The 19,612-nt window shown below is 40.2% G+C and overlaps 1 protein-coding gene and 1 long non-coding RNA gene across 3 annotated transcripts; one reads left to right on the top strand and one right to left on the bottom strand.

Annotated features, from left to right (window-relative positions):
* Positions 1–262: 262 nt before the first annotated feature.
* LOC102237841 (agouti-signaling protein-like) lies at positions 263–10,880 on the top strand. 2 transcript variants are annotated; one of them, XM_023353558.1, is made up of 4 exons: positions 263–843; positions 9,103–9,274; positions 9,434–9,483; positions 10,049–10,880. In XM_023353558.1, the coding sequence occupies exons 2-4, from the start codon at positions 9,109–9,111 to the stop codon at positions 10,208–10,210; spliced, it is 378 nt and encodes a 125-aa protein (XP_023209326.1). In that variant the 5' UTR covers positions 263–843; positions 9,103–9,108; the 3' UTR covers positions 10,211–10,880. The 2 variants fall into 2 exon arrangements, with proteins under 2 accessions (XP_023209326.1, XP_005816855.2); XM_005816798.2 differs by lacking the exon at positions 263–843 and having other exon boundaries at positions 8,809–9,274.
* Positions 10,881–11,018: 138 nt separating this feature from the next.
* On the bottom strand, positions 11,019–18,283 carry LOC111605821. Its single transcript, XR_002751838.1, has 3 exons — positions 18,213–18,283; positions 13,376–13,535; positions 11,019–11,829 (listed from the first exon to the last, which is right to left on the bottom strand). It is a non-coding gene; the product is annotated as an uncharacterized LOC111605821 (long non-coding RNA).
* Between the last annotated feature and the right edge of the window lie 1,329 nt (positions 18,284–19,612).

Below are 19,612 nucleotides of genomic sequence, written 5' to 3'. Positions count from 1 at the left end.
TCATGACAATTATTAGTTTAACACCAGGAAGTGTTTCTGGTTGAGTAATTTACAGTTTTTCCATAAATGTTTTTCACTTTGTGGTGTATATAAATCTTAGCATTCGGTCTCAGACCTGCTCTGGGTGTCCATCCCTGTTATTTCTCTCAGTTTTTAAGTTTTGTATCCCAGATATATTCCTGCTCTCCTGACGTTCTCCAGAAACCGGAAGCAGCCGCTTGTTTCGTTCGTTTTGGATCTCCCGCTCTGATTGGAGTCCGATCTTTTCGGACAGATGTTTGCAGAACGGTCAAAGTGCAAACTAGAAATCATTTTCTAGTTTGTTTCTAGGGACGTCTGGCAGCTGTTGGGACTTGAACCCGCCTGACGCGTCGCTGTGTGAAAACCAACATGGCTGCTTGACAGATGAAAGCTTTTATGGCGAAATGGCTCTGGCCTCTGAAATACAGTAGCGTTCAGCCGTGGTGGTAACGGGATCGCTCAGCGGAGGGTCTGGTTCACATTTATGTGTCCATCCAGAGGATTTGACCTTTTCCATCCCCTAAACCTCAGCAGCGCTGGTCCCGCCTCCGGGCCGAACCTCCCAGTATATCTTCATCGTGTGAAGTTCCAACACGGGGAAAGGTAGTCCAGCTTACCAGGAACGAAGCAGCGGGAAAAAGAAGATCTGGACGAAGGGAAAACTTTGATGGACGGAGAATCAGCCGGAGAAACAAGAAGAGAGGAAAATATCTGAAACGAAGCGAAGACTCGAATCAGAGCCGAAGAGGAAACAGGAGAGAAAACAGGGAAGGAATCAGAAGAGCAGAGAGCGCCGCGTCCCGTCAGGCGCAGGATCCTCAGGTAGGAGAGCGACCCGCTTTTTAGGATGGAGCCGAGTGACCGGACACAGACTGGAGGATGGCCGAGCCCGCTGAGGTCCGGTTAAAACCGCTGAGGTCCGGTTAAAACCGATCTGGTTTTACTAAAGCTGGTTCAGTTAATCTAAAACCGAAATGAAACGACAAGAAACGGATCCTGAATTTTGAGTCGGTAAACAATAAGGGTTCACTGAGGAGAACACAGACCTGGTTCTGGTTCTGGTTCTGGTTCTGGTTCTGGTTCTGGTTCTGGACCTGGTTCTGGTTCTGGTTCTCAGTGCCACTCAGACTGGATTGGTTTTTGGATCAAATCATCCTCAGAATCAGAATCCGGATCAGAACCGACCGGATCAGAAACTGGCTCCTGCGGTGCTGATGGTGAAACTGAATAAAACGAAGCGATAAAATGATCCGAATCCGAATCGGTTTCCCCGTTTGGCTCCTGTCAGCAGGAAGAAACAAGCAGCAGCTTTTTGTTTCCCTCAATAATAAATTCATAACAGAGAATAAAATGAAAAGATCCAAATAATCTGACTAATAATCCCAACGTTATAATCTGATTATTACAGAAAAAACTCACTGATGACTCAATGAGCTGAACTACATAAAAATAATTCAGAAAGGCTCCGGAGGGAACGCTTGTGTTTCAGTTTTTATTTACGAAATTAAAAATAATGTGACGGTCCGACTGAAACCGCTCCGGTTCCGACCGCTCTGGTCCGGTTCAGACCGCTCCGATGTCAGGAAAAACTTTATCAACGAAAAATAAGTTAATGTTTGATAAAAACAGCCAATAATTTCAGATGGTTCTGGTTTGGTTTCCTCATGCAGTTTCCCTAATGACTCTATTTATAATTATTATTATTATTATTATTATTATTATTATTATTATTATTACTGCTATTATATGAATTCAGAAAAAAATCTAAAAGTCATAAAATATGCAGATCAGATCAGAAATATGGAGTTATTTTGTTGGAAGATTAAATATTTTGGAAGCTTTATTTATTTGGTAATTAATAAATTACCAAAGTTGAAAACTTTTTCATTTTGTTGTTTAGGATTAATATCATCATTATTATTATTATTATTATATTTAAATCTTTTTCCTCAAATGTTCAATTTTCTGTTTCTTTGTTTTACATTAGAAAGAAAAATCTCCTTTAGCAACAAATAATTTCTCATAAAACTAAAATACTGTATTGCAAATCAAAACACTATCAAACTATTTTTAAGTCAAATTAATCCTTATTTTGTTGAATAGTTTTTAAATCATCAGGAAACCGATTTTGACAGAATTTCTGGTAAAGGTGAGTAAAATGGATGTTGACCTTTAACCCACGAGTTTCATGTTTTTATGCCTTTATTTGCGATGGATAATCTGATCCAAAACATCCAAAGCTCTGAGATTTTCAGGCTGAAACCTGAACTCCCGTTCTGGTTTATTAAAATACATATCTCCTGTAACTTTAACATTCTTTTATTAACACAGAGGATTTATGTGCAGGAAAATGGAAAGAAGCTGCATTTCTCCAGTTAGTAGAAGAGATGCATTAAAAATGTAAAAAGGGAGAAACAAGTTTCTGCTTGTAGTTTCTCTTTTTAATCTGATTATGAGAATAAAAACCTTAAATAGGTATGTTCCTTCCAGGCTGCAAGGTGAATAATAAATCAATCCCCACAGCATGACACTGCCTCCACCATGAAGACATTTTATTATTATTATTTATCTTCTACTATACAGAATTATTTTAGTATTTCCTCTCGTTCCTGACGGTCGTAGACGAAGCGAGCAGCCGCTGAAACATCTGCACAAACGTTACCGACTGGTGCTCTGAGTTTTCTGTTGCTTCGTTTCTTGAATCATGTTTGGGTCGGCGGGGAGCGGCCGGCCCGGCGCGCCGTGACCCTGGGGGTCGCCGATCGTTTTAAGTGGAGTCAGAAAGTCAGAGTCTCCACGTTTCCTCTCTGCAGCGAGTCCCAGAGGAACGCTTAGCGTTTGGTTACCCATGCAGCTTTCACACCATTTCACTGGGTTTTATTGCGACCGATGGGGTCAGAGGTCAGGGGTTCATTCATGTTAGGGTTTGGTTTCTATCCATAAAAAGCTGGAATACTTGCTGAAGTTTGTTCCAGTCTTTTGCTGCAGCATGATGGTAAGAATGATGTAGGGATGTGCCATACAGCATGAAATTTATATCTCAATATAATTTGTGTAAAATTTATCAATACAGTTTAAAAAATCACATGCTAATTGAGTGTAATGTATTTATTTGTGAGTTAAAACTCGTTTAACACGCCATCGTTTCTGTGGATCTTATTTATGTTTGTAAATGTTCAGTTTTACGTTTCTGCCTGTCACGGCTTTAAAAAATCTCTTTTTAAGGGAGACGTGGCGATAATCTCAGCGGCGACTTCCTGGTTAAATCAGAGTTAAATAAATAAATGAAAAGTGTATCTCTCTAGAGAAACATGCGTTGAGTCCTGCCTTCTCTTCCCAGTGTTGTGACTGTTCGGCTGCGTTGCTGCGATCAAAACTCATGCTGGTGATGGGAAAACAAATCATTTCCTGTCTTTCACTCAGTTTGCAGGTCATAATTTTCTGCTCCTGTTCTGATTGTTCAAGCCTCCTGTGGTTTTAAGAGACGAGTCATTTAAACCCCACTAGTTCTTTACTCTGTGAGATGTCCTGCAGAGTTGCGCTGTGCGTTTTACAAGGTGTTTTATGATTTCGGAGAGACCGTCAGGCTGTCACTCCGCCACACGGCGGGTCTGACTGTGACATCTGCTGCGCTCATCCTGAGCGCTGCTGAGATCGCGGGAGGTTAAACCTCAACCGGGTCCAAATAATAATGTCTTGCCTCTGCCTTTTTACTGTGAGCCGCGCTGCTTCCCGCCGCTCTGTTTTGATGCTAGCTGGTTACGTCATCAACAAGCAAGTTAGCTGGTACAGATTGCTATCCTGGGCCAAATTCATATAGTTTCTACCGAATACTGTTTATATTGCACATTCCTATAGAGATGTAACGTAAAACTTTGTGATTTATCGTTAAATTCTCTGATTTATCATTGACTCTAATTTAACGTTAAACTCTGTGATTTAACGTAAAAGTCTGATTTATCATTAAACTCTGTGATTTAACGTAAAAGTCTGATTTATCATTAAACTCTGTGATTTCTTGTTAAACTGTGATTTATTGTTAAACTGTGATTTATTGTTAAATTGTGATTTATTGTTAAATGCTGTGATGCTACGCTGAACTGAAACGCATCAGATGTTTTCTAGAGAGCTTCACAAAGCTCTGCCAGACATTACGCTCCATTATTTTCTCACATCTGTAAATATTCTTTGTCATTTTTCCAAGCAGTTATGTCTTTAAATCGTTTGACTTGAAGATGTAACGACCCACTTTAGAGTGGAGTGCCTCAGGGTTGTGTGCCAGACGTGAAGCTTTAAGTCCAACCAGATGCAGGTCAAGGTGTTGTCAGGTGCTTACAGACAGACGCTGCTTCCAACATTGCTGCTTGATGTTTGTACCGCTGCTGAAACAGCTACCAAATGTTTCAGCTGCTTTTTCCACATACAGTCGCAGCCTGATACTTTTTCACGTCTAAACGTGCAGCACGTTTAAAATAATACGCTACATTTCATTAGTATTAGCTGCCTTCTCACTGTCAGGTCTCTGATTTTCAAACATTTGTCCTGCAGCTTCTAGTTTCTAAACATCTGAGCTGACACAGATCTACGTTCTTCAGAAAACACCCCTTTCTTTTTTATCAGAATCTGTTTGTGGAAAATCTAGGCTAATGACTACTCTCTATTTTGAATGACTCCACCACTAGTTGTGTGTCCATTAACGATAAAATTGTGCAAACTGACAATTTAAAAAATATACCGTAGTTATTTAATAAAAACGCACATTTTTGAAAAAACTCATGTTATTTTGATAAAAAGCTTTTGTGCTTGGATGACGAGGTTTTTTTGGCCGTATTGAATATATTTTGTAAACAGTTTTTTGGCGTCACACCAGCCGGATGGAAACAGAGAAATGAAACAGTTTGAGTAAAAGTTACACATCCCGTCATGACGCAGCAGAAAACTGTGAACGCGATCAGACAGGATGGGAATTCATGTTTCACACAATCTCATTCCTCTCACAAACAGGCCATTATTTTAAAACTGGAAATTCATTTCAAGACAGAAACAATCTGACTGTTTCTTAGAGATCATTTCATCGTTTTCTTTAAGTTTGAGATTTCTGGAAGCAGGTCAGAGTGAACCATACCTGAAAACTCAATGAGTCGAAGATTCAAACTGGGAATCAAATGTTTTTATTTCTGAAAACACAAAAGAAAAAAAAAACAGCCATCAGTGTTTTCTGGCCAGTTACTGGAAGGTTCAAATCCAAAGTTTAATATTGTGCAAATATGTGTGTTAGAATCAACAGCATCTGGAGTGTTTTATGGGATTTTATGTCCTAGAATCACAGAAAGTAGAGCAAACAATCAAGAAGTGGAAATGGGAAATACTGCATGCTTTTTAAACTATTTTGTAAATAAAAAATCTTGTGACGGGTATTTATGTTCCGTCCGCATCAAAACTCAAAACTGCGTCTGCAAGAATTTTACATGTAACCCGATTGTCTCTACGATCCGCCAGGTCAGATAAAAGTTCCCATTTGGGACTGTTAGATGTTAAACTACATTTCTAAAAGTCTCTTGTCTTTTAGAGTTGCATGTTTGATATAGTTGCAGAAATAAAATATTTAGTTTTTATTCATCTGTTACAGTATACGGAGCCCTCTAGGGGACATGGGGAATTTTTTTTTCTTTTGCGTTCCCTCGCAAAACTTTTGCGTTCCCTCGCAAAACGTTTGCGTTACCTCGCAAAAGTTTTGCGTTACCTCGCAATACTGTACTGGTCAGTTATGCAGCATAATTGAATACTGTAAGCCTTTCCTACGGTGGGCGCCGTACTTTATGCTTTAATATAAGGTTATGTGAGGTATTTCCATTAATTTTTATATCTTTTTGTGAAATATCTGAAGTTTTATATCTTTCTTTAGAAAGGCACCACAAACCTAAACAGAAACCTTCCGTAAGTAGGAAAGAAATAAAAATACATTATAATTTGGACTATTTCTGAGTTATTATCGCGGTTAATAAATCATCTTACAGTTTTGATTGTGTCTCTGTTGTGTTCGTAGTCTGAATGGTTTAAAGAGCTGCTTTCAGTGCCGCTCCATCTTAGCCTTAACAGACATAAACATGCAGTAATAAATGAATCGATTTTCAATCAGTGTTTTGCACCAAGCAGTTAATAATAATAAACAAGTTTTCACTGAAGCTCTGTAAGAGCCATATGAATGAAATAAATAATTATTGATATGACAGGAGCAGCGGCTTTGACACTTGGGTGTGTCGACGTGGGAGTGACGTCACCAGGTATGAATGGGAAGGATACTGGCTTTGTGTGTATTAGGAAGCGGTGAGTGGGGCGGTCAGTCCTTGCAAAGTTTGGAGCATAATCATCAAAATGGAATAAATCGATAATTGTGACAGAACAAAGAAAAGGTTTGGAGCTGATTGATACACAGACAGATGAGATTCCCCGAGTTAACCCAGTGCGGCCCTTTACCATCATTAGTTTGTCGTGTTTTTAATAATAAAAACTTGTTAACAGTAAAAACTGCTTGGTGCAAAACACTGATTGAAAATCGATTTATTACTGCATGTTTATGTCTGTTAAGGCTAAGATGGAGCGGCACTGAAAGCAGCTCTTTAAACCATTCAGACTAGAACACAACAGAAACACAATCAAAACTGTCAGATTATTTATTAACCGCGATAATAACTCAGAAATAGTCCAAATTATAATGTGTTTTTATTTCTTTCCTACTTACGGAAAGTTTCTGTTTATATCGTAGGTTTGTGGTGCCTTTCTATCCTAAGGAAAGATATAAAACTTCAGATATTTCACAAAAAGATACTAAAATTCATGGAAATACCTCACATAACCTTATATTAAAGCATAAAGTACGGCGCCCACCGTAGGAAAGGCTTACAGTATTCAATTATGCTGCATAACTGACCAGTACAGTATTGCGAGGTAACGCAAAACTTTTGCGAGGTAACGCAAAAGTTTTGCGAGGTAACGCAAAAGGTTTTGCGAGGGAACGCAAAAGTATTGCGAGGTAACGCAAAAGTATTGCGAGGGAACGCAAAAGTTTTGCGAGGGAACGCAAAAGAAAAAAAAATCCCCATGTCCCCTAGAGGGCTCCGTAACAGTAAAATATGGAGAAAACAGAAAAAAGTAAAAGTTTAAGAAATGTTTTAATTTTCTGAGTTGGCAGGAATAGTCGTAGTCCAGGTTGGGAAAAAGATGATCCCACTTTTGATTGTTTCGTATTTTAGGTCAGTGTGCTGTTCATCTAAAATAAGATTTCCAAACTGATAAAGAAAACACAAACATGTTTCTTTCTGTAATTATATGCATGTTGCTGAAATCTTTGGTGAAGTAAATATGAATATGTTTATTATTGTCTTCATGTGTTCCTTGTTTGTTTCAGGATGAAAAGGTTTTTTTCCTCTCTGGGCTGAAATCGTTATTTTTTTGCTTCTCGTCCGGCCAAGCCTCCAATTTAGCAACATTTTGTTATAATTTTCTGTTTCATACACTGATGGAATAAATATGGAGCAATTTAATCTGACAGCTGCAGGATGAAAACATTTTGGGGCAAACAGAACATGTGCAGCTCATGTGTTGCTAATAAACCAGCAACACTTAAAATAATGAGACTGCAAACAGAAAATCTCAGATTTATTTCAGAAGTGAAGCCTGGTTGCCGGGTGAGTGTGTTCAGGCTCTGTGAGCGTTTGAAGCAGGTTGGAGATCAGTGCTTCAGTCAAATCTGTCTTATCCAGAGCAGATCTAAAGGACCTCATTATTTCTAAAGCATCTTTCTTTTTGCTGAGCGCTGATCTGTGGCTGCAGCAGGAATGAAGTCCAGATGTCTGAGTGTTTCTACCAGGACGTCTGCAGCTCCTCCTGTCTGATCATTTATAAAAGTTCTTCATCTTCAGAGGGATGGGTCAGGGGTCAGGGGTCAGGGTCTCTGCCGTAAATCCTGCAGCGGATTCAGAACCTCTTCATCTGCTGCGCTGCCAGAGCAGGCTGCAGGTTTTACCTTCATCAGCTTTAATACCAACAACCAGCACTGATCAGTCTGACTGAAAGCCTTGGACCGGCCCTGCAGGATGAGCTAAATCTGCTGCACTGAGCAGAGATGAGCAACAAACTGAGATTTAATTAAATCCTGCTAATGTGGCTTTAGCAGCTCTAACATTTCTGTCTGTTGAGTTTTTAATAAGAGACACAGAAACTATTCTGGCTGCTCAAGTTTGTTGCTCGAGTTTTTCTGATCTCCGCATTAACTCTGGCTGACTAAGTGGACAAAGCATTTGATACGGTTTGATGCACCGTGCAATCAGAAAAATAATACTAAAAATAATAATAAAATAATATAAACCAGCGTGAAGCTCCTCACCGGCTGAACCTGCATGATGAGGTCAGCGCTGGTTCGTTAACCGCTAACGCTCCGACCAACCGGGACCACAGACATGAACAGCGCCACACGCTGGGCAGCGAGTTGAGATGGAAACGCTGCATATAATTCTTTGTTCACAATTATAAATCATTCTCACTGCTCGCTCAGTCTGCACCTCTGAAAGCGACTACAGTTTATTCCTGCAGTTCACGTAGAGCTGCGCAACCAGAGCTAACACGGTGGGGTTTAAACTCCGACCTTGCCGCGCGCTGCCGGCTTTAAATGCATAAACTATAAACATATCTGTTATAAACTTATCTTTTAGGAATAAATCTGCTCCGCCAGTGAAACGCTCAGAGCAACAGAGGCGCTTGCAATCTGGCAAAAAACAAAGAAAAAAAATTAAGCAATTATTTTTATTAAAATTATTATTATTTTCTTAAAAACATAAACAAGCAATGCTTAGCCTGGCGGGGGCTTGTAAAGCATGGCGGGCTGCCAGGCTTACATTACTCTGGGGGAAACCCTGGTTTTGATTAGGCCATGGACCGATCCTAACCTGATGTAAGGAAGTATAACGAAGCGTGGTCATGTTGCTGTGTCACCGTCTGTCCAGGAGTTGCCGTTGCTGTTGCCGTTGCTGCTTAAGCCTTATTGAAAGACAACTTGTTGATGTGTTTGTCTTTTCCTTCCAGAGAACGATGCAGGCCTTCCTGCCGCTGGGCTGCTGCGTCCTGGCGCTAACGCAGTGCTGCCTTGGCTCCGCCCACATGATCCCTGATGACAGGCTGTCCACCAATAGGGTCGTTGCGTCCAACGCTCTGTCTCACAGCCTGCAGATCGACCCGCCTCCTGTTGTTATTGTGGGTAAATATGAACTCAGTGTTTACATCTTCATTTAGATTCGGTGTCTGAGTGGCGACTGAAGCATATTAGCCTTTATGATGATATTTCATAATAAAAGCCAAAGCCGTTTATGATAAGAGGTGAAAATACGACATATTTCAGCTTCATGTTCTGTTTCAGAGCTGAACAAATCCACCAAGAAGAAAGAAAAAGGAAAGAAGCAGAAAAAGGTTGGTGCAGCTGGAACACTGCAAAAACACTCAGAGATTTCAGTGAAAATATCGAAATACAATTAAACTAACTTATTAGCAAGACAGAGGAGCCTGTTTTCAGTAAATAATTATTGAATATTGATAAAAAAGCGACTGGCAGATTATTTCACTTATAACAAAACATTTTTCCATATTATCAGAGAAATAATCTGTCAGTGGAAATATAACTTCATATTAATATTAAGGAATTACTAACTTAAAACAAGCTCCTATATCTCCCTGAAAAGTTAGTTTTGCTTTATTTTAAGTAAACTAAAATATTTTCACTGGAGAGTTGAAAATAAATATTTGGTAAGATTTTGTGTTTTTGCAGTGTAAACAATGATTTAAATTAAGAGTAATCTCTGTTTTACTGATTATAAGTCTGATGTCTATATTTTTTTTTTCACATTTTATTTCTAATATCATTGACCTGCACTATTCTGTTTGCTGAGTTTGTTAAATGATTTATCATTTTTAGTCTGTTGTGAAGTTAAACGGAGGACGTCAGATTAAATCTCTTATTTTCTTTGGTTTCTGTCAGAATAAGTTTGCTCGGAAGCGCCCGCCTCCTCCGCCGAACTGCATCCCGCTGTGGGGAAGCTGCAAAGCTCCCGGCAACGTTTGCTGCGACTTCTGCGCGTTCTGCCAGTGCCGGCTCTTTAAGACTGTGTGTTTGTGCCGGATGGGGAACCCGCGCTGCTGAGCCGCCGCTTCAGGAAACCTCCTGCAGCGACTCGGTTTGTAACTTTGCCTGAAACTCGCAGCATGAAAGCACTTTATCACGAAGACTGCGCCGACGGAGCAGCGCTGAGCGAACACAGGGAGGCTTTTCGCACTGATTTATGTTTTAACTGTACTTTAGCTGAGTTTTAGCTGAGCTTTAGCATGCTGACATGAAAGGATTCACCCCAGGCAGTTTCCTGTCAAACTCCACATGATGCTACAAGTATCAACGTGTTTATGGCACATGCAACAATAAAAAACCTTTGTGGCCAATCGAGTCTGTTTCTCTTTATGTTTTATGAATTATTCCAGCGTGTAAATTAGGAAACAGGAAGTTTGATCTAATTCTGTGGGTTGTTATCGTGACCTGCCAAAATAGTTCAGATATTTCTAAGTAGTGAACGATGGAACTGTGCAGTAAACTACCAGAACATCCTGAAGGCCGTTTGGAGTGGCCTACTCAAAGTCCAGACCTGAAACTGATTGACGTTTTGGTGGAAAACTGTCCAGTGTGTCTCGGTCACCCGAAATCTGCAGCGCGGCAGCAGAAGCCACATTTCGCTGCGGCTGTCGCAGGTTCAGGCCTGATGACCTTTGACCCATGTCTTCGTCTCTCATTACCTCACTTCCTGTCTGACCGCTCTGGTATGAAAGCTTTAAAAAAAAAACGATGCAAATATCTTAGACTAATTTATAAGAAATTTTTCTTCAAGAAATATGAATTTGTTTCAAGTCAATAATTCCTTAATATTGGAAAAATGTTCAGATTATTTCATTCATAATAAAACATTTTTTCCATGGAACGTCTCATGAATACTGAGGAGTTTTTGACTTGAATCCAGCTGCTTTATGTTTCTTGTCGGTTCGTTTTGTCTTGTTTAAGTGAACTCAGATATTTGCTCCACTAAAAAGTCCTGCTAATGATTTGTTTTTGCAGTGCAGCTGTGAACAGCAGTTTCATTTAAATAAAAAGGATCCATGTTTGCTCCGAACAGCGGGAGGGAAACACTGACACATTCAGCTGAGGAAACATGAAGGTAGCACTTAGCTGTTGGGAACTGGAGCTGGTTTTAATGGTTTTAACGTCTGATGGCTGCCAGCAGCCGGAGGAACTGAGAACCGAAAGAAAACAGCCGAGAAACCGTTTCCTCTGAAGAGCCGAGAGTTTTAGTCGGTCGGCGTCGCCAATCTTTAACCTTCTGCAGTTTCACAACTTTTAACTAAAACATTTTGCAACTCAACATTTCCAAGGTTCTACAAATATGAATTTATTTTCAAATTATTCTTGCAATAGTTTGACTTTGTTGTTTTAGTGAATAAGATAGTTTGTCTGCACACCAAATGTTTTAAAGTGACGGATAAATAAAGTCAGGTTTCAGCCTCTGGTTCTGGGTTTTGAAGATCAAACAAACAATAAAACATAAATAATAAAACTTAGAAAATATGGCGTAAATGAGGTTCTTCAGAAACGTGGAGAGACGGAAACGGACGATGTTTGGGAGGCTGAAGCAAGGGTGAAGCTTTGTGTTGCGAGTTGGTGGGGATGAGGAGGAGCCGGGCGGCGCTGATGGACCCAGTTACTGGAAGAACTTTTATTTTCTAGAGATAAGAAGAAAGACAAAACCTCCATGTGAAAGCCAGATAGTCTGACTCAGCAGATCAGGAAATACGTCCCGATCAGGCTTGTCAGATTAATAGCACCTTTAGAAAATAATCTTTTAGCAGCTATTAAACACATTAACATGTTTAATTTAAAATATAAACATGTTAAAACATACATAATCTAATTAATCTATATAAAGTCTTTCACTTGGTGATGGAACTGCTGACAAAGGAACTTTTCAGTCATATTCTACTTTATGGAATCAGTCTGTATATTTGCTGAATGATTACCTACAATTTAAAACTGTTACATAATTCAGTAATTTTTTTCGTAAAGAATTATCACATTTTTTTTGTCTGACTTTATCAAATGCTAAAAGCATAAACATGAAATCTCATGTCTATAACAATCAAAATGTTATAAAACGTTTCAAAAACAGAATAATAACTTCTGTGTAACCAAATGAATCAAACTTTGTATTTTTCAACATGTGATTATGAGTCCATATCGGGTAAAAACCTTTCAGTCCTGCTGAATCACACAGCAGATGAAATATGATGTGACTTTAATGTAGCAAATATTAAAGATGCAAAAACCTTTTTTGGGTTTGGTTGGAGCAGAATAGAGTTATTACTGGATTCTATAAAAAGTGGCTTAAAGCTGAGATGCTGATGTTTGATATGTAAAATATATATTTTCTCTGCTAATAAATCTATAAATACTTTGGTTTCTGTCAGTTCTGTAAAGATACAAGAGAGAACAAAGCAAATTTCTCTTATATTGACTAATAATTTAATTTTACTTAATTGTCGGTGTAGGAGCCACGGTTTAAAATGTAACAAACTTTGGCTCTTTATGCATTATGAAATATTTCACCCTATTTGATGACTGCTCTGAATTATTGCCACGTTCTACGAACAAGTGATGCAATTTGTCCTGGGAAAAATGTAGAAAAACGGTGATTATATTGGTTGCTACGGCAACCAATAAACAACAGCCCCGGGAGCGCAGAGCGAAGATTACGTTACCCGAGTGAAGTTGGCCACCTTCTTCAAATCAGACAAAATGGGTGTCAAACGTTTGTGCTGCTTTGGCTTTGAAGATATAAATTAAAGTTTAAAGGTCAAAAGGTCAACCAGCCCCCCTCCCCTTCCATAAAATCAAACAATATAGGTGTCAATCAACTCGGCTACGTTTGTGCTAGTTTGTGCAGCAAAAATGTTTTTTGTGCCACTATCATTTTAAAGATATTAAGAAAAATGTTTCTAGAGGTCATCAAAGGTCACCTGGTTTCTCTTCACAGACCTGGGTCTGGTTCTGAGGTTCTGTTCATGGATTCACTCCAGCCTAAACCTAAAAACACTTAGTTACAAAATCATTTATCACTCCTTCCACTTCTGTGATCATGGACATTCACACACAATCAGCAGATATCTGAAATTACTTAATAAATTAAGAGTTTATTGCAAATTTTCCACAAAAATGGTCAAAGGCAGGTTTAGGTGATGCTAACTCCCACCTGTAGGTGGCAGTGTTTCTTACCTGCATCACTGCTCTTGAACACATTAGCTGGTTCAGCTGGACTTCCGGCAAGATGGCGATGTGGGCACACGTATTATTCTGAGCTCCATCCCTCAACCTGTTACTTAAACTGACCTTTAACTCATCATTTCATCCCCAAGGCGGACCCGGAACATCCACGCTGTAGGGTAAGGAAAGAAAATACGAGTTTTATAAAAGATGTCGGCCGTTAGTGAGAAAGATTTTCCTAGTCTGAAGAATGCTAACGCTGCTAAGCTAAACATGCATAACTAGCCGAAACACCGATGGAGAAATCACGAAATGCCTCCGGTATTAGACGGCAACTGAACGCAACTCCAACCAAAACGCCCACCTGGTAAAAACAAGCCACTGAGACTGAGGTCTCCTTAGCAGCCATTAAAAGTCTGGATATCAGGTTGATGACTTTGGAAAACAGCTAAAAGAAAATTCTGACTCGTTTGCCCGCATTACTCTCCAAGTGGAGCAGAACACCGTCGGCGTTGCTGAATGTAAATCTACGATGGAAAACCTGGAACTGAGGTTCGCTGCAATGAATAAAGAAAATGCAAATTTGAAAGAAAAACTCTTGGAGGCTGAAAGATACAAGAACCTGAGGCTGTCGGGCCTCAGAGAGCAAGAAGGAGAAAACCTCAGAGAAAAGGCAGAACAACTTCTCTCCAGAATCTTACCACAGCGGGCGGATCCGATAGGAGATGTGATCGATACAATCCACCGATTAGGAAGAAAAGAAGAGGGACGGAGCCGTCAGGTCATCCTGCAGTTCACCAGGAGGCGCCACTAGGAGGCGCCATCCAGACACAGTCTGGAAAGTGACCAAGGATTCAGAGGTGTGCAAAGAACAAGGTCTGCGTTTTGCTCAAGATTTTATTAAGGAAGACCGGCTGGCAAGAGAAGAACTGTGGCCCAAGATTACCAAAACCAGATCCCAGGGTCAGGTGACCTTTTACAGAGGTCACATGGCAGTGATTGACGGCAAGGTGATCAAAGCTTCATCTCCTTTCTGAGACTACAGATTAATCTGATGTTTACATCATCCCATTACAAGGTTAAAAAAAAATCAAAATCCACACCGTTTTTCCTTTTAATATGGAGTTATATCTTATCTGCGCTCCAGAGGTTGTTTCTGTTTTCACTCAAATGAAAAAAGGACTAGTTTTAAGTTAAAGTTAGTGAAGGTTGTGGATGCAGGTTGATTTTTCTATGTTATAATGTAAAGGGTATTCTTAGACTTCCCAGGTTCTGGCCTTTAGTTCATTCTATCTTAACAAAACTCTTAATAAGGTTTGTGTCTTTTAAACTTATCTTTTCTTTTGTTTTAATTTTATGTCTTTAAAATCTAATCTCAAGTTTTTGTCGTTAAATGTAAGGGGCCTGAGAGAAAATGTCAAAAGGAAGGCGATGTTTATGTAGAAACAAGAATCCACATTGTGTTCTTCTTCCAGAAACCAATTCAACGGACTCTGATGAAAGATGTTGGTCAAATCAGTGGGGAGATCAAATTACTTATTCACATGGTACTTCAAAATCAGCAGGTGTGGCTATATTACTGAATAACTTTCCAGGGAAAATAATATATACAAAACATGACAGTGGTGACCCTTGGTCTCTTTCTGTATTACATATTGAGGACTCATTAATAATCCTGGGTAATATTTATGGTTACTGCAACATTTCGAAAAATAAAGAGCTTCTTAATATTATTGAAGTAAATATCAAACAACTTAAACACAGATTTCCTACTAAATATGTTTTATTAGGTGGGATTGGAACATGGTTATGGACTCTTGATAGATACCCAAACAAATCTGCTAATGTTCATCCAAACCGGATTCTGTCTGATTTCTGTACCAACTTGGGTCTTATTGACTTATGGAGAGACAAACATATTAATGAAAAACAGTTCTCTTGGTTTAAACCAGACGCTTCAAGCAGGTCTAGAATAGATTTTTGGTTAGGAACAGATGATATTCTCAAACTAAAATCAAACTGTAATATGTCTCCAACTCCTCTCACTGATCACTGCAGCATTAATTTATTAATTAGTCCTCTTCCTGAGAGTTTGAGACATGGAGGGTTTTGAAAATTCAATGCAAATCTCTTAAAATATGAATTATATAGCAGGGAAATCAAGAAACTAGTGAAAAAGATTCTGTTAGACGATTCAATAATAACCTACACTAAAAAATGGGAATACCTAAAATATAAGATACGGGCTTACTCTATCTCGTTCAGCAAAAACCTAAAAAGAAACAATGGCCTGGAAGCAGTAAGGTTAGTTAAAGAGTTAAACCTACTATGTGTTAAACAAATGTTGACTGATGCTGACAAAAATAACCTCGTGACCCTACAAGCTAAATTAGACTCAATCTACGAAAGAAAAGCCCGGGGAGCTTTTATCAGATCCAGAGCTAAGTGGATTGAGGAAGGGAAAAAAACAGTTCATACTTCTGCAGACTGGAAAAGAGGAGGCAAGTTAAAAAGCACATTCAATCCCTTATCATTAACAACAATGAATCTACGGACCAAATTCTAATTGCAAAAGAAATTAGCAACTTTTACCAAAACCTTTATTGCTCTTCTTTTTCAACCCCAGACTGCGACCTTCTGCTAGACCAAGTCAAAGACTTTGTCCCTCAAATCTCTGATGATGTCAAGGAAAACTGCGACAAAGATATTAATATGGAAGAACTAGACAGCGCCACCATGTGCTTGAAGCTGGATAAATCTCCTGGCTCTGATGGCCTTACTGCCAATTTCTATAGACACTTCTGGGATGTTCTCAGAGAATTTATATTCCAGGTTTTTAAAGAGATCTTGTGTGATAATTCACTTCCACACACCATGAAACAGGAAGTCATCACCCTTATACCCAAACCAGGAAGAGACAACAAGGTTCTCGACAATTACCGTCCGATCACCTTCTAAACTGTGATTATAAACTATTGACGTATATCTATACAAATAGATTAAAGACTGGTCTTAAAGACGTTATTTCTGAAACACAGACAGGTTTTATGTCCAAAAGATCAATACATGATAACATCAGGTTGGTGCAGGATTTACTCCAGTACAGTGACCTGACTGAGGATAAAGGCTTCATCCTTTTCCTAGATTTCTACAAAGCCTTTGATATGTTGGAACATCAGTTTCTTTTACCCATGTTTGGATTTGGACCAAACTTCTGCAGAATAATAAAAAGCTTTCATAACAAGTTCAGCTGCCACACGGTGCGTCTCCACGGTTCACCATTAATAGGGGAGTAAAACAGGGCTGCAATATTTCCCCGTTTCTCTTCATCTTAGCTGTTGAAATGAGTATTTTTATAAAAAACTCAAATATACCCAAATTGAAAGTTTTAGATGACCAAATTATAATCAGTCAACTAGCTGATGACACCACAATTTATTTGAAGAGGCTAGACCAAACCCCTAAAGTACTTGAGTTTATTAATACTTTCTCCAAAGCATCAGGATTAACCTTTAACCTGCAGAAGTGTGAACTGATGGCAATTCATGGCTCTGATCTGACAGAAGCTTATAGTATCCCCATTAAATCCTCAGTTAAATATCTGTGAATTTTAATTACTAAAGATGCTAAACTCAGTGAAACTGTTTAACATAGAGAATAAAATACAGAATTGCAAATCTCAGTTAAATAGAAGCTCCAAAGAGATCTGACCCTGTTTGGGAGAACCTATTTAACCAAAATGGAGTCGCTGTCCCGGTGCATATACCCAGCTTATTCTATGGCCATACTTAACAAATATATTAAAGCTATAAATCAGCTGAACTTTAATTTTATTTGGAAAAATCGAGTCCACTACTTAAAGAAAGCAAATATGGTTAAAGACTTTAAAGATGGAGGTTTACAAGCTATTGACTTTGAGTGTTTAAATGCGGTCCTAAAGGTAAACTGGTTTAAATCTTTTCTAATGAATAGAAATAGTATCTGGTATTGTCTCCCCAAAGGTTTGTTTAAAAAAATTGGATGCATAGATTTTGTTCTTAGATGTGACTTTGATGTCAACAGACTTCCTGTTAAGTTATCTGCCTTTACAAGCAGGTTTTGTTGTGTTGGAAACTAATGTACACACACAACTTTACTCCTCACCAAACTCCATCTGGAACAACAGACGTGTGTTGCACAGGAATAAGTCTCTGTGTTTGGATCACTGGATGGAAAAAGGTATTTGGTCCATAAGACATTTTCTTAATGACAGTGGAGATTGGTCGTCTTATGACGAATTTTGCTTAATGTATAATTTGGATTGCTCACGTACTCAATTTAACACAGTAATGAACTCTGACCCCACTGCAGTCAAATATCTGGTTCAAAATATAAATATTCAATCAGCTAATCTTCAGTTATCAGCTCTTCAGCTGTTTGGATTTAACCTTTTGGACAAATGTAATTCTAACAAACGGATGCGTCAGCATCTAACTAATGCTATATTTCCTGTCCGACCAAATAAAAACTCCATTTTAAATTTGTTTTCTGATTCAGAGGTTAATAAGTGGAGATCCGCTTACCTTAAATCTCCTCTAAGTCCTAAAGCTAAAGAAGTTCATTTTAAAATTCTCAATAACATTTTTCCATCCAGGGAATCATTAAGACAAAGATTCAACTTTGATACCAACAGCTGGACCTTTTGTGACAACGACATTGAAACAACAGATCATCTCTTTTTCTATTGTGTGCAAACTGGAACATTTTGGAGGAACTTTCAGGACTGGATCTCATCAAAACTTTCCTACATCATCCCTTAAAAAGAGAGGATGTAATATTTGGAAAAACCCACAGAGACAGAAGAACTGACCTCATTCTTAACAATCTGCTGATCCTCGCCAAATTCTTCATCCATCCATCCATCCATTTTCTTCCGCTTATCCGAGGTCGGGTCGCGGGGGTAGCAGCTTCAGAAGGGAGGCCCAGACTTCCCTCTCCCCGGCCACTTCTTCCAGCTCTTCTGGGGGAATCCCAAGGCGTTCCCAGGCCAGCAGAGAGACATAGTCCCTCCAGCGTGTCCTGGGTCTTCCCCGGGGCCTCCTCCCGGTGGGACGTGCCCGGAGCACCTCACCAGGGAGGCGTCCAGGAGGCATCCTGACCAGATGCCCAAGCCACCTCAACTGGCTCCTCTCGATGTGAAGGAGCAGCGGCTCTACTCTGAGTCCCTCCCGGATGACTGAGCTTCTCACCCTATCTCTAAGGGAGAGCCCAGCCACCCTACGGAGAAAACCCATTTCGGCCGCTTGTATCCGCGATCTCGTTCTTTCGGTCATGACCCAAAGCTCATGACTATAGATGAGGGTGGGAACGTAGATCGACCGGTAAATCGAGAGCTTCGCTTTTTGGCTCAGCTCTTTCTTCACCACGACGGACCGGTACAGCGCCCGCTTGACGGCAGACGCTGCGCCAATCCGCCTGTTGATCTCCCGCTCCCTTCTTCCCCCATTCGCGAACAAGATCCTGAGATACTTGAACTCCTCCACTTGGGGCAGGACACCCCCCCTGACCCGGAGAAGGCACTCTACCCTTTTCCGGCTCAAGACCATGGCCTCGGATTTGGAGGCACTGATCCTCATCCCGGCCGCTTCACACTCTGCTGCGAACCGCTCCAGCGAGAGCCGCAGATCACGATCTGATGAAGCCAAAAGGACCACATCGTCTGCGAAAAGCAGAGATGAGATCCTAAGGCCACCAAATCGGATCCCCTCAACACCTTGGCTGCGCCTAGAAATTCTGTCCATGAAAGTGATGAACAGAATCGGTGACAAAGGGCAGCCCTGGCGGAGTCCAACTCTCACCGGAAACGAGCCCGACTTACTGCCGGCAATGCGGACCAGACTCTGACACCGGTCATACAGGGACCTGACAGCCCGTATCAAAGGGCCCGGTACCCCATACTCCCGGAGAACCCCCCACAGGGCTCCCCGAGGGACACGGTCGAACGCCTTCTCCAAGTCCACAAAACACATGTAGACTGGTTGGGCGAACTCCCATGCACCCTCCAGGACCCTGCTGAGGGTGTAGAGCTGGTCCAGTGTTCCACGACCAGGATGAAAACCACACTGCTCTTCCTGAATCCGAGGTTCGACTATCCGACGGACCCTCCTCTCCAGGACCCCTGAATAGGCCTTGCCAGGGAGGCTTAAGAGTGTGACCCCTCTATAATTGGAGCACATCCTCCGGTCCCCCTTTTTGAACAGGGGGACCACC

This window comes from Xiphophorus maculatus, chromosome 20, assembly GCF_002775205.1.
Source record: "Xiphophorus maculatus strain JP 163 A chromosome 20, X_maculatus-5.0-male, whole genome shotgun sequence".
Lineage (NCBI taxonomy): Eukaryota > Metazoa > Chordata > Actinopteri > Cyprinodontiformes > Poeciliidae > Xiphophorus > Xiphophorus maculatus.
Note: the sequence above shows the minus strand (reverse complement) of the source record. Positions and strands in the feature narration are given on the sequence as shown.